The sequence below is a fragment of the Bipolaris zeicola genome, assembly GCF_000523435.1.
Source record: "Bipolaris zeicola 26-R-13 unplaced genomic scaffold scaffold_59, whole genome shotgun sequence".
In the NCBI taxonomy this organism is placed as follows: Eukaryota; Fungi; Ascomycota; class Dothideomycetes; order Pleosporales; family Pleosporaceae; genus Bipolaris; species Bipolaris zeicola.
This window is the reverse complement of record NW_006912108.1, coordinates 38648-59445: the sequence shown is the minus strand read 5'-3', so window position 1 is coordinate 59445 and position 20798 is coordinate 38648. Positions and strand designations below refer to the sequence as shown.

Sequence of the window (20798 nt, the reverse complement as noted above, 5' to 3'; positions counted from 1 at the left end):
GAAGAATGAAAGCGACCCCTTGTAGCGACGGACAAGAAAGAAATGAGACGCTGAGCCGTTTCGGGTGAGAGAAAAAAACAAGAGACAGAAACATTGCAGTGAGCCGTAGAGACATGGATGTTAGTCTATGGGAAGTGCGACCTGCGTAGTACGCAGCACGACACAACACCGGGGCAGAGAGCATGTGGTCATGGTCATGCGGGTTTTAAATTTCCTCGTTTCGCTCCTTAGGTAGAGGGCGTTGGGACGCCTACTATCTCATCGTCTATCTAGACGATACGAATTTACGCTTTTTGACATTTACACCACCGTTTTCCCCCTCAACCGTGACAATGCGATGAATGCGATTTCGCTACTGAAGTAAATAACCTATCTGGGTATCATGCTTTTTTGCAGAACACAGGAAAGCACACACACACGCTTACTCCATATTTCTAACCATACTTCCCTTTCCACGCGAAACAAGACTTATCCCCTCCGCTTGAACCTAAACCCCGTCTCCTCATCATCGCTATCATCATCTCTCCTTCCAAACCTACCTTTCTTGGCAGGCGGCCCGCTCGCAGCTCCAGATCCCCTCTTCCTACTACTCCGCGTCTGCGTACCCTCGAGCTGCGTTTCGACAACTCGCTGCGTCCGTCCGCTACTCCTCTGCGTCCGCCCTGTAGGCACCACTTCCTCGTCGTCAGGCCCGCTATCCTCGACATTAATGACTTCCCGCGGCGTCTGCGTCTGCGTGCTATGCTTGCGTCGAGCGAAGCCACCGACTTCTGGTTCAGAGGCCTCGTCGTCGTCGTCGGCTTGTGTGCCGCGGCGGCTGTGGTGCGAGCGCGATGAGGGTTCCACGTCTTCGAGGAAGAAGGCGTCGCCGATACCGAAGCCTTTCTTTGGCGGGGCCTCTTCGAGCGTGACGAGGACTTTGTGGCCTTGCACGCCTTGTTCGGCGCCGCGACGACGGAAGCGCTTGAAGTTCTTGCGGCCGTTCCATTCGGGATTCCAGCGGTCGCTGCCTGTTCTGCTCTGGTTGTGCGGGTTGCTTCTGCTTTGTCGTGGCAGGACGTCCATTTCCTCTATCTGTGCTAGGTTCTTGAGTTCAGAGATATCAATGCCTTGAAGCGCTTCTCGAAGGTTTTCTTCGTCTGCTTTGCGTCGCTCTTCCTCTTCCTTAATCCGTTGACGCGTGTGCTCACGGACATTGATCTCTTTCTCTGCTTTGGCCTTGGCCTTATTGAGTCGTGCCAATGCATCTACGCCTTTAGTGTTTGACTTTTGTACAGGTCCACCTGCTTCAGGCTCCACCGAAGCTGATGGAGCACGAGTAGCTGCTCGCTGTTTTCTCATCTTTGCGGCCGTTGGAAACAGCGTGTCCATCTGTTCCTCCTTTTCGACGCTGTCTTGAATATGTAATGGTAGAGAGGCTTGGTTCTGCGTACTGGGACCAGTTTGTGTCTGTGGAGTTGCAACTGATGACCTTGAGGCAGCGACCTGCTGCACATTCTCCTCTGGTATGGTTTCCACTTTAAGCTTCTTCTTCGGGATCGGTTCGTCATCATCGAAACCGGTGAAGCGGCTGGTCTTGGACCTACTTATGCGCTTTCGCGGAACCACCTTTGTGGGTTCTTCTGCCGGAGCTGCACTCCCTTCTCGGGATTGTGAAGGTGTCCCTGACCTAGACATTGGAGTTCGGGCGCGGGTGGAACGTCGAGTTGGAGCTGAGTCTGGTACAGGGTCACTAGAAGGCACTTCGATAACTTCAGCGGGTGGCCGTTGGAGTTGAGTGCGGTCCTTTGTGATAATCACATCGAGAAACTCGTTTTGTAAGATGGAGCGTTGACCAAGTGCTTGATCAGCTCCAGTAACAAAGCTTGCAGCCCATTCTTCCATTGCATCAGGATAGGTTGGTAACCGCACTGTTATAACTGGAAGCTTCTCGTCACTTTTTCCACGCCGTTTCTTGCCTGCAACGCTGTGAACGTAATCGACGTATTCCTCGACAGTTGTCTCGCCTGGCCGGATATTGTAAAGTAATGCCTTGCCGCCTCCACCAGTGACTGGGTCAAGCAAGCTACTGTATTGGCCTTCATTCAAGAAAACAAATGTTAGGCCTGAGAAAACTTCTGATCTTGAAACATCAGGAAGTAGCATCTCCTGCGGGCGAGCTACTGGCTCTGCTCCTGCTGTTGGTACATAGTCCTTCTCAGCCGGCCACCATGTGTCAAAGTCCTCTTCCAATTGAGATGGTATATAATTTTGTTCTTCATCGACTGATGTGGCTGCAACACGGAGAACCGCTTCGAGAAATTCGGCAGTAACTATGTGCTTGCCGGACGTTAGACCGGAGAGAACCTTGGGTAAATTTCGCTTCGCTGATACAACATGGGTTGTCTTGTCGAACACAAATTCTGTCGTGGTCTTGATGTCTAGGGAGTGCAATTGCGTACTACGTGCTTTGCCGTCCCTTGACTCCTTCGACGCATAGGTGAACACAACCGGACGCCAGACAATTTTGAACGGCGCATAGCCTTGGGCTAATCGAATCGTGTGCTCTGTTCCTTTCAGTATCTCGCTACTGTAGGTCACCGTTCCATCATCTGCCTTTTGGCTCTTCAGTGTTGTCTTCTCATCGATTGTAGTTCCTTGACGGCAGCTGAGGTCAGTAACCTCAATCTGTGACCGTTTGTGAAGCTTGGTTCCGTCCTCTGGTACCACCTCATAAACTTTGAGCATAACATGCTTTCTCGACACAGCTTTGTTGTCAATTTTCCAATTCCTTCCCTGTGGGCCATCCTGGTCGGCCGCCCTAGTTCGACCGAAGAGCTGCTGCGATCCCGGGCGCAGCCACACGCGCTTCCCTCCAAAAAGACTCTCGTGTTCCAGGAACCACATGGTTGTGGGCTACGGCGAAGCGGATTACTAACGGTCGGGCGGCGATGTATCTGGTGTGTTGCGCATCCTGGCTTTCATGGTACGCCTACGCTCTTTCTCGTCTGGCATGGCACGACATGTGAACAGGCTACACTAGAGCATCCAAGCTGACGCGCTGTCACGTGACGCGCTAACGATATGCTCCCCTCATTACCTTAACCAGTCACTCTGCTGCTCCCACTTCTAGGTTCTCACACATCTGCTCACTCTCTATGCACTATGATTTTGATATCCATTGTACATTTGATGCTCTATTGGAGTAGTCGTCATGCCTAATGCTGACTGCTTCTTCGCTTCGTACATAGCCTGATCCCGCTATACATCGAATGACTTCTTGAGCCATTCAAGCCCGCAACATATTTACTTCCCCAGTATCATCTTCTCTGGACATCCGATAGGTATTGGTGCACTTTCAATCAGTACAAAAACAAAAGACATGTATGTCGCGTGTCGCGAAGTCAATTGGCGACGCCTGGTCGCCTCCTGATCATGTATCGCATCTCTACTCTCCTCTTCTATACTTGTACCTGGTTTATCTGGAGCAGAGCCTCCCGCCTGGACTGCATTGCTTCTTTAGCCGCGGCATTCTTCTCACGCTCTTCCTGAATCTTTTCGGCATACTTGCTGCGAGCTCTGATCCGAGGTCCCCATTTGTAGATCCAAAACACTGGTATACAGACGCCTGCAGAAACTGCAAAAAGTACCCACGTAGAGTTTTGGACGCCAAGTTTCTTGTACATTGGGCCGGTGTAGAAAGAACAAATACCAGCGAGAACGTCTCTAGCGAAACCATTGCCGCCGGTGGCCGAAGCAGAATACTCTCCACCGTAGGCGGCCACCATGTAGTCGATTGTGGCAAAATAGATTGCAAGGTTGGCACAGCCGATGAGTACTGCGAAGATGAGCGGTGCGATCCATGGAAGAGGCGGCCCCGTGACGACGAAAGCTGATCCAAACAAGCCGATCGGTAACAGCAACACCACCCAGCGGAGAGCTGAGAGTCGACTCTCAGGGCTGAGTACCGTGCCCTTTGTACGCAACTGGTTGTGATGTCTGATGATAGGGAAATATATCACTCCTGCTAGCCAATAGCCAATAAAGAGAGCAAATAGCGCAAGTCCAAGCTTGCTGGGTGTAAATCCCCATCCGCCCTCACCAAACACATAGCCATATGACTCCAGGAAGCTGAAGATGAGTGCATCGCTGAACCCACTCAGCAACGATAAGAACCCAACAATAGGCTCGCAAACAAGCATCTTGTATGGACGGCCCATGATGCTTCCCACCTTCTTCCAGTCGAGTTTTTTCTCTTCAGTTGGTCCAACGACATTGTCGTCCGGATTGATTTTACGTCGCCTCTTCGCTTCTTTGTTGAGCATAACCGTCGCTCTAGTCTCAGGAACGTAAAACGCGTGGATAGCCTGAACAGTAGCACCGAGCATCAGCTGGATCCAGAAGTTCCAGCGCCAGCCCAGGAACTGCTCAATGGGACCACCACAAATGCCACCGATGACTAGCATGTGTTAGTGAATCGTTTTCAACATCAAGGTCGTCGCGCAACTTACCGGAGCCCAGACAACTCCACAGACTGACCCAGAGAATGGGCATCTGCTGCTCTTCAGGCTCAAACATATCGGCAACCATTCCAAGGGTCACGGAGCCACCTGCAGAGCAAAGACCACCAAAGAGACGTGCAATTAGTACTTGATGCCAGGAAGTACTGGCACCGGCAAGTATCTGCCACATGTTGACAGTGAAGAGTGATACTTGCATGATGGGCCACCGGCCAAACTCTTCGGACCAAGGAGCCCAGAGTTCGCATCCGAATCCGTACAGAATCAGGAACCAGGCCATTCCCGCTCTGGCGTTGGTGAAGTGATTGGTTCCGAGATTGTAGTGGGTGTTGAGGCGCCCGATGGCGTTTGAGTAGACTGCTGCATTGTAATCTATCAAATATTAGTTCTGCGCAGCTTCGATGTTTGGCAGGTTAGTTGCTTCACTTACTCATACTAGTCTGACACAAAGCCACAACAGTCAGAATCTGCCACTTCTTCTTCGTCGAGAACATGTATCCCGTCTTTTCAACGGAATTTGCGTCATCGAGCTTGAAAGCGCCGCTGGATCCTGTTTCGGCACTCCGCGTAGGAACCATTTCGATGTTGTCGTTTGGCTGTTTCTTGCGGCTGGTAGATCCGCTTGACTTTGCGTCGCTTCCGCTCCGGAGGTGCGTAGCCATGATCTGTGCCGTGTCAGTAAAAGAATGTTGATATGGTACATGAGATAAAGTCAACGTACCAGCGATGAGTCAGTGGTTAGTTGTTGAATGGGTTTGAACTCGTGAGAAAGCTTTGGAGACTCAGTCGTCAGACCATGAAGCACTTGAGGATCAAAAGATAAGGAATACCAGACATGGGAGTTCTTATGTATCGTGTTGATCTGGGGATTGAGTAATGATCCTCGGAACTGGGGCTGGTACGAGCCTTCATAACCATAGATACGTTCAAGTTCCAACGTATGTGCAATACGTTGCATTGCTCTGGACAAAATGCGCGACGGCCCGCGCTCAGAACCATGGTTCAACTTAGGCTTCCCCACACACTGGCTAGAGCATCATATTTTTCTCGTCTACTAATTGGTTTCAAGTTTATGATATCTTATCCACCAAACATAACACTGTGTAGGGAGTGGAGTTTCATCATTTGAAGGCACAATCAAGTGAGGCTGTATCACCTGATACGATATCTTCCATCCTTAAAATCTCATCTCTTCACCCTTCAATCGCAAAAATAATCAGGTCCGCAACCCCGCAGGCAAACTACTAACACCTCAACATTGCACGTACATAACGGTACCTGACCCATCCCCTTTTTCCAAAAGAGTTAGTACCGAGGCCCACACCATGGTTCCTGCATATCTCTCCGCAAAATGGAACGCGGAGACTCCACACAACTCAAATAAGGCCTCTCCGCTTCAATGCCCTTGTTTCTTAACCCACCCTAGGGGTTTTGGGTTGCAGGCGATTGGATCGTATTTCGGATGTACCTGATACTTACCAGGTATGTGGGCGTAAAATTGCATGGGGGAATTCTGGACCTTTTGATGTCCAGTAGCACTCTCAGGTATTAGCATCGTCATTGTCTTTTTCGCTTCTGCTCCCAATTTTCGTTCGGTCGTTCGGTCACCTGAGGTTTTGATCGCGTCTAGCTCCTTTTCTTTTTGATATCGTGATGTTTCAGATCCTGAAGATATGCTACCCGCTCCACTTCCAGTCTTTGGAATAACTTTCTGTCTATTTGGTCATGAAGGATCAACAATATCCTATATAAACATGAGGAGAGAAAGCCAGTAGGTCACTGGTAACCACAATGAGATTCCAATATTCCCAAACTATAGTGCGTTGTCTGTTTATTTATGATGAGAGATAAGTGGAATTGGGTGACTGGTTAGAATGACCAAAGTCCTCAGTTTGACAAAAAGTAAAAGTCCAAGCAATATTGCATATAGCGCCACCATGACAGCTGCGTACACTTTCACCAGAGGAGACCCGAGTCAAATGGTTACAAGAGTGCTAGTATGAAGACCAACATGCAATTACACAATAGATAGTGTGTAGAAGAGCATCAAACTATCGGCCAATGCAATGTCGCAGTATGGTCTGAGCTGAAATGGACGATAGTTGGGGCTGGACTCGAGGCTACTGAAGCCAATCATGTGACCCTGATGACAGACTAACCAGATTGATTCGCCATGACCGCACGTGAGACCGCGACATGGGGAGATCTATTTCTACATCGGACCATCGCACACACGGCCTTCCAATTCCCTGGGACTCCGTGTATATGCTTTTTCTCGATTCGGACTTTTGTCTCCGTCACGCCGCGTACTGACATCCCGACGCCACTTGTTGAGCCACGCTGCAGGACTTCACCGTTGCGCTGAACACATCTCGAGGAAAGTGAGAGTGCGCGTAAGTGCCCTTTACGACTGCGCTATTACCTGAGTCCACGCTTCCGTTCTTATTTCGCCTTGCCAATTGTGCTCCCTGAATTGGCATAAACAAGTTGGCTGTCATCGACGCCTGCCGTTATATGTCAACACTGCAGGTCCGCCAATCACTGCACACGCCAACCCAACCCAAGTACCTCAAATCACATCATTCGCCATTCTCGCACTCATTAAAAAAGTTCTGGAGTTCTGCCGTAAGATGGTGAAAAAGATAACGTATTCGCGGCGGCAACCCGACAAGCGGCGCCTTTCCTTCGATTTTGATCAAGTTCGTGAGAATGACGACGGCCGCAAGCGGACCAAGACGGCTCATGAATCAGATGAAGTTCAGTTTGTGACTCCGGCTTCAAAAACACGGGCCAAAAAGCCGCTTGTGTCGAAGAAAAGCGCATTTGGTGGACCCGTCTCAATACCGGATGATGCCGATTTGGAACCTTCACCAAGAAGCGGCAACAGACTTTCGGTTTTCGACAAAGTTCTTAGTAATGGAAGGCACCAGCCTGAAAAGACAGACGAGAATAGTCTCCAAGCCAATAAGCAACAGTTTTCAGAGATGATGAAGATCGGACAGAGGTCCAGAGAACACAACGACCAGAAGAGCAAACGCTATCTGCCTACGCCACCAGCCGAGGTTCAGAGAAAAGGGCACGATGAAGTGCAGGAAGATGAGGGTTTTGTACGGCTGAATGGATATGTTGACAAGGACGGGTTGAACACGCCTGAGACATCACCTACTCCTTCAACGCGAACCTTTCAGTTATTTGGACAAGCCCGCAAAAATGCGCCGAGAGAGCCCTACCAACCAAGGGCCTACAAAGCCTTACTGACTCCCGCACCTCGCGAGAAGATTGGTGGGTCTCTGTTATCAAGAGAGTCTCGTGAAACCCAGTTGTAAGTGCGATTCGGAATGCGTCTTAGTTCCGCAGACTGACTCGACTAGATGGTCGACGAACCAAGTCAGCTCACCGTTCTTGCAGCTCCCGCAAAATGTCCGGGATATCATCTACAGATATACACTAGGCGGCAAAACAGTCAACATCAACTATGAGACATACCGGATAACCTTCGACCCCACGAGGCCTCAGGTGGCGAAGAAAGTCATGCCTGTCTTCAAATATAATTGCACGGTCATTGACGGCAAGATGAATCCTTTCCAGGCGGCGGCCAAGCCGTATATCAAGATACGCAAGAGCCTCACTCTACTGAATAGCGTCTGTCGGCAGTTGTATGTGGAGACTGCGACTCTGCCATATAAACTCAACATGATGTGCTTTGCCTCACATAACATCATGGTCAACTTCGTGCTCATGGAGAAGCGACTGTCTCGTGAGCAACTCGATGCCCTCACGCAGCTGCTCCTTCGCAACGAGCTGCCTGGTCCGAACCTGCTGGCTTGTCTGCGGAATCTCGAGAAAGTTTACCTTGTATCTGACCAGAGTGGGAAGTCTTCGGGTTGGTATCATGTTGAGCGTGAGGAAGGAAAGGAGCCAAATCTAGTCCAGGCTCCGAAGGGGCGTGCATGATAAGTGGGTTGGGTGTGTTGGGTGGATGTAATAGGCAGTGGATGGGATTTCCTTTATCTGGTCGGATTCCGACAAATACGGCGGTAAGAAGCACATATTCACCGGTCTTGTTGTAGACGGACTGGAGATGCAATATGCAGCATGACTCGATTTTCTTAGTAGTGCACAATGCATCTGTGGTACGTGGCCGTGCCACTTTTGGGGGGCGCATGGTTGGTTTAGTCAGACTGGCATGTGAAAGAGGCACCGTATCTAAGCCCGAGTGTCGTTCAGATGACCACGAGCTTGACACCCTTAATTTTTTTTGGTGTGTGCACTGTCGTCTCATGTGCTTGGATCTCGTGCTGTGTGGAGATCGAAAGGAGCAGTCGGAACGCGTGGGAAGCGGTTCATGGGCGCACCCCACGTTTGCACCCTCTCCGGATCTACGTACGCTGCCTGCCGGTTCTCCGCAAGCCAGTGACCCCAAGTCAGCACTGTCAGCAACCACAATGACCAGGACGGTGCATGGCAGCGGATACAGTAGTGTGGAGCTTCTGCAGGTCCCAGAGGAAATATTTGCTAATCATCAGCATGGGCCGACAAGGACGGCCAGTGGATGCTGCTGGAGCGAGTCGTTGTCACATTTCTTTAGCCGTACCCTTGAGGTTTAATGACGATGGCCCATGGACACGCACCCACTCCTCCCCCGGCCCTCGAGCCTGCACTGGCAGCTTCTGGTAAATACTTCAGACGCCGGTGTCCACCTTCGCTGCCCATCTCCTGTCGCTCTGCCAGCTGTTTGCTACAAAATTCCACTCGCCGACCCGTGACGTAGCTTCCGCGACTTGCGCGACACCTGGCGCATGACCACCGCTCACGGTTGACCCCATTTCCGCCAATACCTACACCGCGTCTCTGGGGAAAAGCACTATTATTACTACGCTGTCGACCGCCGTTTTCGATTGAAATATCTCGTCCTGCCAGTCTCCGCCTTCCCACCCCGATAGCTTCACAACCTGTTGCGCAGCGCCCCTATCGGCCCTTTCCTTTGACCATTGTCCGACCATCCAATTCAGGCCTTGTACCGTTCGCGCATGGCGTGCACCATTGCTCCATGTCACTGCTGTCTGACACTATCTTTGCAGGCGGCAGCACTCGACTGCACGTAAGAGGAGGACAAAATGGCCCGAAATCCTTGAAGAAGAGCAAGAGTCACGCCGGGTTCCTTGGTCCCCTCGCACACCTCGTCAGGAACCCCGTAGGCAGTCTCGTGGGAATATTAGGCGACAACAATGTCCCTGAACAGGGGGTTGGTACAGCGGAAGACGCCCGCCGCCAGGTTCTGTACCTGCGCATGAAAGACGTGGGTTCCTCAGATTGGTGGTACCCATCATCACATGCTAACGAGACTGCGCTGCACAGGCCGAGACCTACGACGAATGGAAAGCCGCTGCCACTGAGCTCGACATCTTAGAGGGCAATGAGGCCTGGAAAGACGAAGATGAGACGCTCGAGTACAACGCCGACCTCGTCGCCGCTCGCCTAAATGAATTGGACGACGCGCGTATGAGTTGCGACGTCAAAAGGATGTTGTTCCTGATTAGAACCACCCTCACCCGCGGCTTGGGCGACATGGGTGATCTGCGCCTGTACAAGCATTCGCATATCGGCACCAAACGGCTGATTGAGAGGTACATTGAGTCAGCACAACAAACTTTGGCTGCCTTGTTGAGCGTGTCAGAAAAGCAAGGAGACCAGTGTTCTGTCGAGCCACGACGACTGGTCGACCAGCTCCTGCAGACACGTCAATCCTTCGGCCGAAGTGCATTGCTTCTGTCGGGAGGTGGCACTTTGGGCATGAACCACATTGGCGTTGTCAAGGCCCTGTGGGAAGCCCGTCTCCTTCCACGCATCATTTCTGGAGCATCTGCTGGAAGCATCGTCTGTGCTGTGCTTTGCACCAAGACGGACGCAGAGATACCAGATGTCATGCACGAATTCTGCTATGGTGATCTGAATGTGTTTGAAGACCCAAACCAACCTGATGGTCTTCTAGGCATGGCGATGCGTTTGATGAAGTCTGGTGTTCTTTTCGATATCTCGCATCTAACCAGAGTCATGAGAGGCTTGCTCGGAGACATGACTTTTCAGGAGGCATACAATCGGACCCGTCGCATCTTGAACATACCGGTTTCAACATCCTCGCTCTATGAGCTGCCCAGGCTGTTGAATTATATTACGGCGCCGAACGTCATGATTTGGTCGGCTGTGTAAGTAATGTGGATACACTGTTTTATGTTTATACTAATGAAACTTAGCTGTACCTCTTGCTCGGTCCCATTGATCTACAAGAAAGCCTCTCTTATCGCCAAAGACCCCAAGACTGGTCTGGAAGTTCCTTGGGACCCCAATCCTGACGCCACTTGGATCGACGGCTCGGTTGACAATGACCTGCCAATGACACGTCTGTCAGAAATGTTCAATGTCAACCACTTCATTGTCTCTCAAGTTAATCCACATGTCGTTCCTTTTCTGGAGAAGGAGGAGGGGCTAGTTCCTATCGAGGCTCAACAAGAAATTGACGTTGGTCCTAGCTGGCTAAGCCTTTCCGCCAGTCTGTGTAAAGGAGAAGCCATGCATCGCCTGCAGCAGATGGCAGATACTGGGGTTTTTCCAAACCTTGCCACCAAAGTCAAATCGGTCCTTAGCCAGCGGTATTCTGGAGACATTAATATCTTTCCCAAGATCCACTATGCCGACTTTCCTAGGGTGCTGAGCAACCCGACAACCGAGTACATGATTGGATGTATGCTAACTGGGCAACGTGCTACTTGGCCGAAGCTTTCACGCATACAGAACCACGTCGCCATTGAGCTTGCTTTGGACGATACAATACAGCAATTGAAGGGGCGACTTGTTTTCCCCTCCACACCCACCGAACCCCAGATCAGACGCACAAATTCTCAAGACACTAACATTTCCCAAAGAAAGCGAGCGAGGTCGACACACAAGTCAACGCGCTTCCAACTGAGGACGAGCCCTCCCAGCCCAGTACTTAGAAAGTCAGCACCTACTACACCATTCCTTTCTCGCGCGCAGTTGAAAGCATCACTGCAGCCTTTATCCGCCTCGAAAAAGATTAATGACGCAACCCGTCGCCAAACTCACGGCCTAAATATTGATGCGATACAATTGGAACCAGCATCGTCAACCAACGACACTTCTGACCAAGACTATTTTGCAGACCCCGACTCAGACCTCACAGATGGCATCTCATCACCTTCCCCACCCACGTCACCCAATTTCCAAGGCCCAACCCTATGGCCGTCGACACCCCAAGCCGTAATGCGACCTGCCCCGCAACCGGTATCACAACCTATATCATCACCACCTGCCAATACAAGCCCACTTCGCCGCCGCACAGACACATTGTTCCATCTCACCATGACATCAGCGACCTCGCAGTCCACAGCGGGCAACGCACCAAGCTCGCCCGAACTACGCTACAAGCGCCTATTCCATCCTCCCGGCCCAGCTACCCCCGACGTCAGTGTTGGTCCGCCGCAGCTTGAGCAAGAATTTGTCTGGCCGACACCTTCACCGGGGCCCAGCCGCCCGGGCAGTAGACGCAACAGTGCATCTGGCTTGCCACTTGATTACTCGGGTACAAGGGGTATGCTGATGCGGAAGAAGAGTTGCATGTAATTTGAGTCTGTATAAAGATTACATTTTCTTTTGTAGATTTGTAGGACTACAAGCTAGTCTTGTGTCCATATCATCATCTTGTCCATCTGCCAGTCACACTCTTCTTTCATATGTTCTCCTGCGTATCTCCGCATTTTCAGGCGTGACGTGTTGAACTTTTTTTCTCCTTCTTTTTGAGGATGCAGAGTGATACATGGATACATAAACATTTACCTATTATTATTTTTTCTTTTGTGAAATACGGTAGAAAGCAGAGCTAAGAAGACATTATCGTGTATAGGGTATACAGATAGAGAGGCATTACCGAACTACTGGTAAGAAGCAGGATATACATACATCAGAGAAAAGAAAGAAAAGATCACAGATACATTATTAGTAGAGATTTAATATGTATATATCCTCTTATCGCATTTTCCTCTCTATAGTCATGCCCCATTCGTATATACCATTACTCATATATTTAACCCCCCTCCATCTCCTTTCCTTCTGTCTCTCACATACCCCTTTCACCCCCAAACTTGACCTTGACCTCCTTCTTCCCCCTCCACCGCTCAATCAACTCGTACCCAAACACCAGCACAATCGGTAAACTCACTATAATCGCCGTGACCCGGCGCGCCGCGGGCTTGTACTTGGGCGGAAGCCGTATGTCGGGTGTGGGCTCGATGACGCGCGTGTGTTGGGAGAGCGCGGGCGGGATGCGGCGAGGGGTCGATGGGTAGGGGTTTGGTGGGAGGACGGGGTTGCGGGGGGATGTTGTGTGCGAGGTCGAGGAGATGGGGGATGGGGCGGGGATGGGTTTCTGTGGGAGGGGGATGGTTGTTGGTGTGGGGTGGGCGCGAGGGGGTTTGGGTTGTGATTGTGGTGGTGCTTGTGCCGTTGTTGCTGTTGCGGGTTTGGTTGTTGGAGGAGTAGCGCTACTCCTGCTCTCTAGGTTGGCTGCTTTGGTAGGTAACGTTTTGCTCAGTGTCCCTTTTGCGCGTACAGACTCGAGAATCTTGCTTGTTGCTGCTGTGACAGGCGTGGGATGTTCCGGCGCATTCTTCTTTGCAATTGTCTTCTTGTCCTTCTCTGGCGCGACGAATTTGTCCCTGGGCGCTATAGACTTTGTAGTCGCCTTTTTTACAGCCGACGTCTTCTTTGCGTCTGCGACTATTGTTTCCCCCGCATCTTCGGCTGCGGCCTTCTTAGGGCGTCCGCGTTTCTTGACTGCTGGTGGTTCGATGATGGTGTTTGTCGACGACATTGTCGCAATGTTTCTTGTTTTGCGCAATTGGTGTATAAACAGCGTCTCTAGGCAACGAACGCTGAAAGGGGTGTATAAGAGTCACCAGAGGCTTTGCGACACGAGGAGCAGGGTACGGGCGCGGCTTCGAGGGGTAGAGCGGGAAATTTTGGGCCAGTGTTTTTGGGCGGAGATTACAGAACAGGGATATGCGCGTATCGATAGGAGTACCGTCTAGCCATCCCTGCGTAGCGAGAAACCTTGTGTAGCTGGGCATTACATGACGTTGGTTACGACGAAGTAGCGATGTTAACTAAGCCTGGTAAGTGCACCGTTTTCAGTTTCGCCGAGTTGCAATAGACAGCAGCTGAGTCGTGCTTCACGCTAGCATTATCAGAGATGTGAATACTGCTCACAGCAGCAAGCCTGAAACCTTTAAGCAGAGCCGCTTCAGTTATTAGTACTCTGAAAATCTTCCTCATTACTGGTATGTACAGTCTTGGTCGTTATCGAGGAAAGGAAAAAATCTACATCTCCAAGTTTGGCATCAAGTGAGATTCACTAGTGCAAATAGTTCAGTATGATTTGGTCAATTCATGGTGAAAAAGATTAACCAAAATGATCATAAAATTTGACAGAAGAGTCAGCATGAATACCAAGTCACAATTGTACTTCAGCAAAAGTTCATACTCTCCCCAATCATCACACTTGGACATTCAAAAGCCCCCAAAGAATTTCATTCAACATACCAATCAATTACACTTTTCTAACTTCATCCCCTATATACGCGCCTCCCTGTAACTGTCCAAAGGAAAAGAAAAAAACCCCAAAAAATCTCACATCTTATCCGCCATACCCTCACCTCCCATCCAGACAATATACTGCTCAATACTCTTCTGCATGGCATTCGTCGACTTCTCAATCAAGCCCGTAAGCGGAGTCTTGGCCGCATGCTCCCTCATAACATCCAGGTAATCATCATTGAAACCATCGTTGATATTCATCTTGGCGACACCGCAGTCAATGCACTCGCGCAGGAGCTTCTCCTGGAAGTATTCTTTGCCCGCGCCGTGCAGCACAAGGCTGACGCGGTCGCCGACTTGAGCGTGGACGCGCTTGAGGCGCTCATAGTCGAGTTGTGGGCCTTTCGGGCCGTATTTGCCGTGGACGTTGCCGAAGGCGGGGGCCAGCCAGTTGATGCCTGTTGCGACGAATTCTTCTGCTTGCTCGGGCGTGGTGAGGATGGCTTCGAGGCCCATTTCGCTGAGGTCGCCTACGCCGTCTTCGCCGCCGTCGATACGGCCGGGTTCGGCTTCGGTGATGATGCCGCGCTCGTTGCAGTAGGCGACTAGTTCTTTGGTCTTCTCCAGGTTGTCGTCGTAGTGGCTCATGTCAACCATGATGCCGTCGAAGCCGTTCTTGATATCTGCTGCCTTCTTTACAATCTCGGGTGTTTGGGCGTGGTCCATGTGGAGCGCAATGGGCACACTGGCGTTGTCTGCTGCTTCACGTGCGGCGTGGACAAGAATGGCATCTGCGTATTGTACTGCCCATGGGAAGAGCTGGATAATGAGGGGAGCGCGCTTGGCTTCTGCAGCGCGAACAGATGCGAGGATTCCTTCAACGTTGTAGACACATGTTGCGCAGATGGCGTATTTGTTTGCTGCGGCGTGTGCAACAAGTTTCACGGCTTTGTTTTGGGAGAGATCGGGTGCCATTATGGATGATATATATGATGAATAGATTCTTTTGTATTGTATAGAATCAATGCACAATTCCCAGATGTAAGATGCTGGAGGGAAAGAGGAATGTGAGGTAGGATTGATGATACAGTCCTGCCCCTCGTATGTAGTAGTTCCGGCTGCACTTCCGACATTCCGAGAGTATGTTATGGCGGGGCTGTCGGCAATTGACCACATTATTTAACGGCGCAAACACCGAGGATCCGGCCCACTGGCCGCTCAATAGCTTCCGTATCAATGGCGGGGCCTGCGGGATACTCAGTTCAGCAGCTCTTGCCGCGGCTGAGTTTTAGTTTCACCCGGTGGTCTACCGGATTTTCCGGATTTTCCAAATTCCTCAGATGATATGCTCGAAAAAATTGAAATATGCATGCTTCTACAATGAGTCGGCAAAAGAGCCTAGGCTGGCATTTTCAGCGTTTCCCGCTAACGTTGTTCTTCATGCATCGATTATATGCTTGATATCCTACACTAGCGCAAAACACTGCCGAGTCTTAATTGACGGAAAGCAGTTCAATAGTCGGAACAACCATGTAGTATTCTTCAAGAAGGCCATGACATCATACCAAATCCTAACCATCCACATCTCAGCGTCTTCAAAACCATGAGTGCAACAGAAACGCTGACCATTCAAACCAATTACTCTTCCATCTTATCCCCACTATTAACAATGCCCGCATTCCCCTCTCCGAGATGCTTCAATAGCCAACTTCGCTTGAAGTACGTGTTGGGATGAACAATGGTATCCAGATCATTGTTACTCCAACTGCCATCGTCCTTGACCTTCTTAATTTCCTTTTTATGACTCCATTCGAAAACGCGATTGCAAGCTACGTGGTATCTCTGCTTGACCACATCTTCCTTGACTGTCTTGAGAGTATCGCGGTCGTTAACGCCAACACGTTGGAGGAGCGTGAGCAGGTTGTCCGGTGTAAATGTACGGTATGGGCAGCCATGTGACTGTCCTGGTCCAGGAAGAGGTTCTGTGAGAAGTTTTTGGCACGAGTAAGGGGTGTAGCCGCGGCCACGACGGTTGGCGTCACCACCTACATCGCCGTAGGCGTGGCGGATGTTGTATTTGTATTCTTTTTGAAATTTCTCATCTGTGATCAGCTTGAAGCTTCGCCGCCAGAATACCAAACACTCATCCAAACTTAGGCCAATGCCTTTCAGGAACAGAGTATACTGTAGACGGCCATAGTGCTTGAGATGTGAGTTCTCGCGCAATGTCATGTGTAGGTTGCGCATGCAGAGCGGGAAATTTTGCGACAGTGTATCGATGCTGTTAGCAGTTATGGTGGAGAGGCCGTTGATATCGGCATCTGACGTCGAGTATGCGGCGTCGGGCGCTGTGAAGGACTGAGAAAGGTGTGCAAGGATTGGTGCAAGGCGGTCGTCTTCGTCGAGGCGAGGAAGTGCTCGTGCTGTCAACTGTTCAAACGGTTAGCAAAAGATTCGAAAAATACGCATTGCGGATGGCATACTTCAAGTGCCTCGTCTAGTTTCTTTGTGAACTCGGCCACCACTAAGCTCATCTGCTCTCGTTGTGGCACATAAGCCATGCCCCTTCTCAACAGGACTTTTCTCTGTGCAACGAGTTCTGGCACTCGCTCCCAGTCGACTTTGAACCACTCCTGATCCTCAGTCTTCTTGATTCCGCTAGCAGCATGTAGGTCGTCCTTCAATTCGCGCTTCTCATCCTCTTTGACCTCCTCCCACTCAAGGTTCAGACTCTTTACGAATTCTTGTCGCTCTCGTATATCATCATCTTTGAACCGTAGTGTGAACAGCATTGTCTCTAGCCGCGAAAACCGCCGGCGGAGATCCTCTGTTGACGAAAACGCAAGCCTAAGTATGAAGTGTGAATAGTGGTCCCTTCGCCTCTCTTCCTGTAGTTTCTGGCTTCTTGACGAATCCGATCGAAGTGGTAGGTATTTGTCGAGTATACTCTTCATATACTCGGCCGTCTCTTCAGGGCTCTTGTTGCGGAAACTACATGCTTCGAGTTCGGAGAGGACTGCAACGTCAAAGTCAGCAAGTGAACACAGTTGTTTGCGCATTGTCATGCCACTGACCCTTCAATCGGTTGATTGCCCATGTCTCAAACTCCTCGAGAGTAATTTCGGCTGTGGGTGGCAGCACATAGAAGTTCAGCCGGTGCTGGTAGTTCTGTTGCTGGAATTCCGCTTTGGCAAACTGTCGCTTCTTGTAATCGAGATTGGCACGACGCTTGGTATCGACTCGGGAATGGTCGTGGCGGATCATGGCGAAGTTGTATTGTTGCTGGTCTATTACCTGGGCAAGCAAGTCGGGTAATGTGGATGCAGTATGTTAAAGTGGCAGGCGCGGTCGCGTCAACGCGTAAATCCACGCTAACCATTTAGAGCCAGCGCGCATCCCAGGTTTCTGATGGGGCACATTCGACCCCAGCTAATAGCCTACCAGCATGCAGTCCTGAATAGCACAATGTCAAAGCTACTTCGCCTTATGTGTATATATCTAAGTAGCGGATTGTATCAGTTCTATCAAGTCTATGTTCATTTTATTCCACCTCGATGCGCGATACATCAACGCTCCAACGCACGCTTGCTGTCTGCACACCACTCAGCCCAGCAAGTCACCTAAAGCGTTGACGTATGCGGTGGGAACTGTCGGCGCACCCTCGGCTAGGAAGTCTTCCTTCTTGCTGACACCGGTCAGCACAGCCAGCGTACCTCCCAACTTGCCGTCTATGCCAAACTGAATGTCGGTGTTCAGTCTGTCTCCTATCATGCAAGTCCTGCTGCGGTCGAATTTGAATTTTCCTTCTACAGCATCCATCATAGCCTGGCTCGGCTTGCCCAGAGACAGTGGTGCCCTTCCAATCGCCCTCTCAAGCGCGGCACCAGAAGAGCCTGCACCTGGGAACAGAGTATGCGACATTGGCAGCGTGCTATCAATGTTTGTCGCAAGGTAGACAGCCCCACGCTGTAGGTACTGAAAGGCGATTGCGGTCTTCAGATAGTTGGAGTGGAAGTCTAGCCCGCTGAGTACAATGCCGACATCTGGATCAAGAAGGGTGCCGTTCGCGATGGCATCGAAATCTTCTGGTTGGCGGATATCACGACGGTATGCAGGGTCTGTACCACCAATGTAGGGGACGCCTTCAGATTCGAGCTCCTGTTCGACGCCAGACTCGCCCAACACAAACACTTTGTTCTTCGGCCCGGGCAGCTTGAGGATGCGGGCAATGTACACGGCAGCACTATAGGACGAACCAAAGACTTCATCCTGTGGTATGGTCAGCTGGTGTTCATCCCTTGGAATCGCACATACATACCACATTGGCGGGTATTCCTAGTTTGTCAAACTTCTTCTTGTAGTCGGCACGCGATTTTGTGCTGTTGTTGGTAACGAAGACGAGCTGTTTGCCTGGAAATACTTATTAACTCTCCCAACCCTCCCAGGAATACGGCAAACGTACCTTTACTCCTCAGCATCTGAAGTGTCTCGGGAACCTTGTCAAACAAATGATCGCCGGACCAGAGAACGCCTATCCTTTGCCACAATCAGCAAACCGCTACATGTTACACAAAACTGCGACCAAGTAGTTGGGTGCGTACCATCGCAGTCAAAGAGGAAGACCTTTGGTGTTGTTAAGTACGATGCGATTGACTAGGGTGGGGTGGTTTGTGGACATACGTCAAATCTGTCCAGGAAGCCGTCAATAGCGACCTTGTCGCCGGAGAGAAACTGAGGACTCGCCATTGCTGTCAGAATTCCGTCTTCTTGTACAGGCCTTTGCAGCGTGTTGGAGTGCTAATAGGAGAATGATCTGGTGGAAGATGACAATGGTGGGGTGCTTGGCATGCGCCTTGCAGTCTGTTCGGAATGAAACCGATCAGTTCCGAAGGTCAAAAAGGTACTCATTTTATTTATTTCATCATTCGTTTATACATGCTACATGGTTCTTGGTCTCGTATGGCTCTTCACAGCTTGGATTGATCCAGTCAATCCACAATAATTTTCTTCTCCAGCTCCTCATAGTTCTCGAAGAAGCTATCGAACAGGTTCACGGCGTGCTCGACGTCATGGGCACCACCCGTCTCACGGATACTGTGCATGCTGAGCTGAGGGTTGCCCAGATCAAGGGTGCGAGCACCCATGGCTGCTGACAGCATGGGGCCAATTGTGCTGCCACACGACGAGTCATTGCGAACAACGAAAAGTTGAAGTGGAACTCCTTCCTTGGTCGACGACAGATTGTAAGAAGCAGGTTTCGCACGACGCGCCGCCTCCTGGAGCAGGACAATACCTGGCGTATTAGTGGCATAACGGGCATTGGCATTGATCTTGATGACTGTTCCCTTGTTCATCTCAGGCCTATGCTGAGACTCGTACTTGGCGGGGTAGTTGGGGTGGACTGAATGAGCCATGTCTGCGGACACGAGGAAAGATGTTGCCAAGGTTTGCTCAAACGCGGTAGCAGTATCGGCCTCCACCTTGTCATACGACTTGTCAGAGTTGCTCTCAGACGCGGGCAGGACGCTTAGACGGCGGATGACAGCAGGCAAAAGGTTCGAGTCGGCGCCTTGGGCTGTCTGGGAGCCAATTTCCTCATGGTCAAAGCATGCGATGAGTCGAATAATGGAATCCTTCTTTAATGCCGATGGAGAGGAAAGACTCTTGATAAGTCCCTCAACACTGCAGTAAGTCATCATGAGGTTGTCCAGGCGCGGGGAGAAGATGAGTTCGTTGTTCAGACCACCGATGACTGATTTTTGTGTGTCGTACAGAACCATCTCAAAGTCGACGATATCACTGGCTTCTACGCCTGCCTCCTCGGCGATGATGTCGACGATATAAGGATGATGTCTGGCGGTTGGAGCGGCGAGTGGCTCAAACGAACCCTCGTTGTCAGCGTCCTTGGTCTCCTCTTTAGTCTCTTCAGTCTTGCCCTGACGGTTCAGCTCTGCTGCAACCAGACCAGTGATGGGGAACAGTTGTGTCTCCTTGTTGAATTGGAAGTTCTCCTGGCGATCCAGGTGAATTGCCAGTGTGGGTATCCTCAGAATGGGTCGGTCCACCTTGACCAGGCGCTGCTCGATGTTGCCATCCTTTGTCCGCACCATGGCCCGACCGGCGATGCTGAGGTCGCGGTCGAACCAAGTATGCCAGAGCCCGCCGCCGTATGTTTCGCAGGCTACTTGGAGGAAGCCGTCACTCTGTCGCTTAGAAACGGGCTTGATGCGCAGACAGGGCGAATCGGTATGGGCGCCGATCATGGCAATGGGATTTCCTGGCTTCCATTTCTGGCCGATAGCAAAGGCGACGATGGAGGAGGTGTTGCGGGTGAGGTAGTATTTGCCTCCGGGTTGGAGGGTGGGTGCCCATGAGTCTCGTTCCTAAGGTTTCTGGTCAGGATATATGCAGGGGCTGGAAAGAGGGGCAATTGCAGACTTGCCTTGATCTGCTTGAAGCCGGCCTTCTCTAGTCGTTCCTTTGCTGACTTGACAGCATGGAATGCTATCGATGGTTAGCACATGTCAATACTCGGGTCATTGAATCCATCATACGCGTGGGCGAGGCATTCACAAAGGAGAGAAAGTCCTCTGCAGCTTGGAGAGAGGGCTTGGAGCTCATTGTTCGATGGATGCGCAACAGACGAAAAGGAGGTCGTGGTACAATAGAAGGGGCAAAGGGAGTGAGGTG

The 20798-nt window shown here is 50.8% G+C and overlaps 10 protein-coding genes across 10 annotated transcripts; 2 read left to right on the top strand and 8 right to left on the bottom strand.

Moving 5' to 3' along the window:
• Positions 1-468: 468 nt before the first annotated feature.
• COCCADRAFT_4408 (uncharacterized protein) lies at positions 469-2886 on the bottom strand (the record flags this gene model as incomplete). The annotated part of the gene is made up of 1 exon (XM_007713313.1): positions 469-2886. One exon carries the CDS (start codon positions 2884-2886, stop codon positions 469-471), a length of 2418 nt encoding a protein of 805 aa, XP_007711503.1.
• Positions 2887-3440: 554 nt separating this feature from the next.
• Positions 3441-5161, bottom strand: COCCADRAFT_94087 (uncharacterized protein; the record flags this gene model as incomplete). The annotated part of the gene is made up of 3 exons (XM_007713345.1): positions 3441-4438; positions 4491-4871; positions 4930-5161. 3 exons carry the CDS (start codon positions 5159-5161, stop codon positions 3441-3443), a joined length of 1611 nt encoding a protein of 536 aa, XP_007711535.1.
• A 1968-nt stretch (positions 5162-7129) lies between these two features.
• Positions 7130-8453, top strand: COCCADRAFT_4406 (uncharacterized protein; the record flags this gene model as incomplete). The annotated part of the gene is made up of 2 exons (XM_007713312.1): positions 7130-7821; positions 7871-8453. 2 exons carry the CDS (start codon positions 7130-7132, stop codon positions 8451-8453), a joined length of 1275 nt encoding a protein of 424 aa, XP_007711502.1.
• Positions 8454-9549: 1096 nt separating this feature from the next.
• Positions 9550-12140, top strand: COCCADRAFT_25652 (uncharacterized protein; the record flags this gene model as incomplete). Its single annotated transcript, XM_007713326.1, has 3 exons — positions 9550-9798; positions 9858-10705; positions 10754-12140. The coding sequence occupies 3 exons, from the start codon at positions 9550-9552 to the stop codon at positions 12138-12140; spliced, it is 2484 nt and encodes an 827-aa protein (XP_007711516.1).
• A 493-nt stretch (positions 12141-12633) lies between these two features.
• COCCADRAFT_25651 (uncharacterized protein) lies at positions 12634-13386 on the bottom strand (the record flags this gene model as incomplete). The annotated part of the gene is made up of 1 exon (XM_007713325.1): positions 12634-13386. One exon carries the CDS (start codon positions 13384-13386, stop codon positions 12634-12636), a length of 753 nt encoding a protein of 250 aa, XP_007711515.1.
• An 815-nt stretch (positions 13387-14201) lies between these two features.
• Positions 14202-15083, bottom strand: COCCADRAFT_36120 (uncharacterized protein; the record flags this gene model as incomplete). The annotated part of the gene is made up of 1 exon (XM_007713344.1): positions 14202-15083. The coding sequence occupies one exon, from the start codon at positions 15081-15083 to the stop codon at positions 14202-14204; it is 882 nt and encodes a 293-aa protein (XP_007711534.1).
• A 46-nt stretch (positions 15084-15129) lies between these two features.
• COCCADRAFT_94175 (uncharacterized protein) lies at positions 15130-15324 on the bottom strand (the record flags this gene model as incomplete). Its single annotated transcript, XM_007713343.1, has 1 exon — positions 15130-15324. A coding segment is annotated over one exon (195 nt), but the record flags the coding sequence as incomplete, so codon positions are not given.
• A 422-nt stretch (positions 15325-15746) lies between these two features.
• On the bottom strand, positions 15747-17372 carry COCCADRAFT_94205 (uncharacterized protein; the record flags this gene model as incomplete). Its single annotated transcript, XM_007713342.1, has 3 exons — positions 15747-16538; positions 16592-17124; positions 17183-17372. 3 exons carry the CDS (start codon positions 17370-17372, stop codon positions 15747-15749), a joined length of 1515 nt encoding a protein of 504 aa, XP_007711532.1.
• Positions 17373-17711: 339 nt separating this feature from the next.
• On the bottom strand, positions 17712-18854 carry COCCADRAFT_94142 (uncharacterized protein; the record flags this gene model as incomplete). The annotated part of the gene is made up of 5 exons (XM_007713341.1): positions 17712-18377; positions 18427-18518; positions 18571-18639; positions 18710-18731; positions 18789-18854. 5 exons carry the CDS (start codon positions 18852-18854, stop codon positions 17712-17714), a joined length of 915 nt encoding a protein of 304 aa, XP_007711531.1.
• A 242-nt stretch (positions 18855-19096) lies between these two features.
• Positions 19097-20729, bottom strand: COCCADRAFT_36117 (uncharacterized protein; the record flags this gene model as incomplete). Its single annotated transcript, XM_007713340.1, has 3 exons — positions 19097-20491; positions 20551-20612; positions 20663-20729. The coding sequence occupies 3 exons, from the start codon at positions 20727-20729 to the stop codon at positions 19097-19099; spliced, it is 1524 nt and encodes a 507-aa protein (XP_007711530.1).
• Between the last annotated feature and the right edge of the window lie 69 nt (positions 20730-20798).